At 38.6% G+C, this 5,000-nt stretch overlaps 1 protein-coding gene across 1 annotated transcript; it reads left to right on the forward strand.

Annotated features, from left to right (window-relative positions):
* Positions 1-2,536: 2,536 nt before the first annotated feature.
* Positions 2,537-3,958, forward strand: LOC137981986 (uncharacterized). The gene has a single exon (XM_068829006.1). It carries the CDS (start codon positions 2,537-2,539, stop codon positions 3,956-3,958), a length of 1,422 nt encoding a protein of 473 aa, XP_068685107.1.
* The last annotated feature ends 1,042 nt before the right edge of the window (positions 3,959-5,000 follow it).

Raw genomic sequence — 5,000 nt, forward strand, 5'->3', positions numbered from 1 at the left:
TCACGTGCGCGCAAAGGTAATTAAGGCGAACAAGTCATTATTCGTATTAAGATCTTTACGTAAAGAAGGAATGTCCCAGGAGGAAGTAGATCACCTTTTTAACGCAATAGTTTTACCAAATTTTTCTTACGCTCTGTCGGTTTATGGTGCCTCAGATTCTGACCTTTCTGTAATACAGAATTTTTTAGACCGGTGTATGAAAAGAAAGTATACGTCCAAGAATGTAAATATCAGGGACTTGCTAGAGAAGGCGGACAGGACACTCTACAAAAAAAGATCGAACGACCCCGAATGTCCTTTCTTCCAGTTTTTACCTAAAGAAAAGAAAACGAGGTACAATCTTAGAAATACGTCAGTCTCGGTCCCTAGGATCCACACTGACAGATTTAAGAACGTTGTTAGTAACAGAATAATTTTTAAATATGATATGTAAATGGTTTCTAGAGTTTATATATATTTTTTCTTTCTTATTAATTGTAACTTAGGATATGTATTTTTATCTTAAGAAATAAAGATTATTACTTTATTACCTTATTACCTATTAATTAATCATTTGTCAGAAAGAAGTAATTCCTGTCCTCTATAAAAAAAGTTGACACGCATAGCTTACGTGTGGTCCTGAAGTAACAGCGATTTATTCCATAATGTCAACTGAGCTGTGTGTTGTCTTCCAGGAGATTCAAGTTGTCCTTGCGTAATATGTAGCTCTAACAGTGCACGATATTGTTTTGGTATTGTCTATCATTGTAGTGCCATGGTAGAAGTCTTGGGTAAGTAGCCTGAGAAGACATGTGGTTACTAGCAAAGTACTGAACGCAGAAAGATTGAAGAAAATAAATGGGAAGTGAAAAACATTGTCTTCTGGGATGACATGTTGACAGTTGTCTTTGCGTAGTATGTAGGTCTAACAGTACACGATATTGTTTTGGTATTGTCTATCATTGTAGCGCCATGGTAGAAGTCTTAGATAAATAGCCCCTTGAAAAGACATGTGGTTACTAGCAAAGTACTGAACCCAGAGAGATTGAAGAAAATAAAAGGGAATCGAGAAACATTGGCTTCTGGGCTGACATGTTGATCATGCAACTTCTTTTCACCACAAGTGTAAGCGTGCACTGACAGCACCTGACAGTTTTGTAAACAAAAGTTTAAATCTGAAGTTGATCCCTGTCCGGTGTCCGAAAATTCCATTTTAATGCTAGCTAGCAAATGCGAACCAAGCAAGATACAGATTTTGTAAGCTTGCTTTATGCAAAACAAATATTGATGTAAAAGTAAATAAATATGGATACACAGTTTTTAAAAAGAGCAGAAGGAAGTTTCAGGACGGTCGATCGAGAATAAAATATTTTGCCATCGGTAACAAAATTTACGACATTATAACAACATTAATTTTGAACCACGAATATTAAAAGTTACCATCAGCGAAAAACATTTTGGGAGATTTTAGTTGTTTTGTTGTAATTGTACAAGTTTGGCTCCACCGAGTAAATCGCACATCGAATTCAGCGGTAGTCTCCTTCGCAGCCGTTATTAGCGTCGTCACGCAACGTTCCTCCCCACTAACGGCTGCTCACGAGAGAGACAAATTCCTTTCCCTTTGTTTTTGAGAACCAATAGAATGTACGTTGCTACGCCGATCTGGCGTCGCGTAAACAACCGAATAAAATCCTCCTTTACGAGATCTATTTCTCCCTGCGTACTCGCGTCGCTCAGACTTATGCAGGATAAACCTACCTGTCGTAAGCGTTCGGTTTGATCCTTAATGAGGGAAAGCAAAGGCGAAACAAGAATCACAATGTGGCCAGACTCGCCAGGGAAGCCGCCAAATACCATAGATAGAGCTTGAAAAATGACAAATTTTCCAAAGCCAGTTGGTAAACTAACAAAATACGTCCTTTTTCTTCAGCACTGCAGATATAATCGCTTCTTTTTGATGCCTGTTTAACTCGATAAATTTGAATTGTTCACACATTTTTGAAAAAGAAGAAGATAGATCCGCCACGTTTGCTTTCAAATAATGGAGAGGGACTTGGACCAGGTTTCCAGAATATGGAAGCCTGTTTCTTACTGGTCAATTTTAGGGAAAGGAATGTGTCTCTCTCGTGAGCAGCCGTTAGTGGGGAGGAGCGTTGCGTGACGACCCTAATAACGGCTGCGAAGGAGACTAATTCAGCGGGCGCAGTGATCAAGTTACCGCGACATGTTTACTCGCGAAACAGTGAAGCATCTGTGTCAAATGATGCCAAGATACCGGGTTTTTGTTTTTGTTACTTTTCTTTTTCTTTCAATTGTTATAAATTTTGATAAGAAATGTGCGAATTCAACACAAAGATCACAATTGCCCAACTCTCAGAGGTTGACCATTGTTTCTGGAAAATCAAAAATTTACTCTCCAAGACAAGGTTATTTATCACCAGGTAATAGACCTTTTCAAGGTTAACACCGCCATTTTGCCGGGGGTGCAAAACTACTGGGGCAAGCGCGCGGCCGAGCATGAAATGCAAATGGCGACACGGCTGAATAATCTGTTAACATGCCAAAACACGCTCGTTGTGCGGTAGGTTTTTGCGATAATGATAAAAGATATCCTGACCTTGCTTTTGTCAGATCACATGTGGAGAATTTAGTATATCACAAGTGGCCAACCGACCCTAAACTTGCCGAAATATGGCGAAAACAAGTGGCGAAGACTCGAAGTGATTCCTTCAATCCTTCCCCTGGTGCTAGTGGGACTTTCGTGTGTTCAAATCATTTCCCATGTGGACGAAGAACTCCTGAAAACCCTACAACGGATTTTCCGTCTATTTTTATGACTGTTTCGGATTACCTGCAGAAAAAATCACCCAAGAAAAGGAAAGCGAACAAGTTACAAGAAGCTGGTTCTGCAAGAAGCCTGTTCCCTAGTTCCAAGGAGTCAAAGCAGGATCCTGAGGAGAGTGATAGTGATGATGAAGAAATGGAAGCAGATGCAGATTACTCCGTTTCAGTTCCAATGCAATTCGAACAGTTGACAAGAGAAATGGAAGTAAAAGTCTACACAGGTCTGCCATCACCGAAAGCATTCGAGTTCTTGTTCGATTATTTGAGCCCAAAGGCTCGGTTTATGCAATATTGGAGGGGTGGAAAACAAACAAGAAAAGAATCGTCTCAACCTCCCTCTCCTTTTGAGTTAGCAACTGGCTATCTCAAAGGAAGACCTGGGCCAGAGAGGAAGCTTCGACTTGAACAGGAGTTTTTACTAACTCTTATGAAACTAAGACTAGCTCTTCTAACTTTTGATTTGGGGTTCAGGTTCCATGTGTCAGCTTCCACTGTCAGTAGTGTTTTTATAACTTGGGTTAAGCTCATGTCCAAGGAACTCTCCTTTTTAATTGTGTGGCCTAGTCGACAACAGATCAAGAAAACCCTCCCATACTGTTTTAAAAAGCTTTATCCCAAAGTAAGATGTGTAATTGACTGTTTTGAGTGCTTCACAGAAACTCCAAGTGGCCTTGACCTGGCAGAAACACTATGGACTGAGTACAAGCACCACTACACTTTCAAAGTCCTTGTTGCCATCACCCCAAATGGAGCAATTTCATATGTTTCACCATGTTATGGAGGCAAGGCATCTGATATTTTTATTGTAAGGAATAGTGGGTTTTTAAAAATGATTGAGCCTTACGATGAAGTCATGGCAGACAGAGGTTTTAAAATCCGAGAGGACTTGATGATGCACATGGCAACATTATGCATTCCACCTAGTTGTGCATCATCTATGCAAATGCTACCACGTGATGTCAGAGAGACATCAAACATTGCGAATGTCAGAATTTATGTTGAACAAGCTATTGGACGGCTCAAAGTTTTTCTTATTCTGAAAAATGAACTGCCTATTACCCTGCTTCCCCTGGCTGATGATATTGTTCGTGTCTGCTGTGCATTGTGCAATTTGCTTCCACCACTCTGTGTTTGATATTTTTATTTACAAGTATGCCAAGGTGACCACATATTCAGTTTAGAGACTGGGGCAGGTTCATTTGAGAACTGTTAACATGTCAATGAAATAGGAAACTACTACTACACTGTACATATATGACATCGTTGTGTATTTCAAGGCATAAGGGCAATACATTGCATTTTCTATTTCAGATTGAACAGTCCCCACAAAAGCTATCTAATGAACTTGGCTTTCTTTGAATGGAGGTCCTTCCATGAGTGAATGAAATGTTACTTTTTGTACAAAACAATTTTGTTTAAATTATCATGAAATACCGGTATATTTCCAAATCAAGTTGTATTTACATAATGTTAAATTGATTAAGGAATTGAAATTTGCTATTAGAAATGTGCGTAATTAACCGTAGCAACAGGAATGTTCATACAACATTTTCATAACATTTCATAAAAAATGCATCAACAAAACAATACTAAACAATAAGTGGCTATAAAAAATATATAGAAATGTGTAAATAACTCTGACTTTTCTCCATGTCTAACTTAGTAGAAATGAAAATGCATCCAACATTCTTAAATTGTTTCTACATGTAGAAAAATATTACATGATGCAATTAAAGCATTTTGTAGGTTATACATGTACTTCTTGGACTGGTGTATTAAAGTTTTTAACACCTTGTGAATCTATGATTTTGTCAATTTGATGTTTGGGATTAGTTACAGCTGTATGTGACCATGTGGTGAAACTTCTCCTTGTGAACAGTAATTAAAATTCAATGTACAGTACATGTATTAATCTGAAATGCAGTAATTACAAATTAGGTCTGCAGAACTTGTTATGTCCTCATGGTTACTGCACCAAGCATGGACAGCTTTTTTACAGACTGTGCAAACATGTTCTCCATTCACAGGGATACTCTTAAGACAACAAACTGGGCAGACATGATTTACAGTATTTGAGTTATCAGTTTGTTCTTCTTCCTCAGGTAAGTTCAAGTCAAGTTCATCATCCCCAGCATCATGTATGTTTGCTGCATCAGCCAGGCAGCTCTGGCAAATCC

Source organism: Montipora foliosa, chromosome 13 (assembly GCF_036669935.1).
Source record: "Montipora foliosa isolate CH-2021 chromosome 13, ASM3666993v2, whole genome shotgun sequence".
In the NCBI taxonomy this organism is placed as follows: domain Eukaryota; kingdom Metazoa; phylum Cnidaria; class Anthozoa; order Scleractinia; family Acroporidae; genus Montipora; species Montipora foliosa.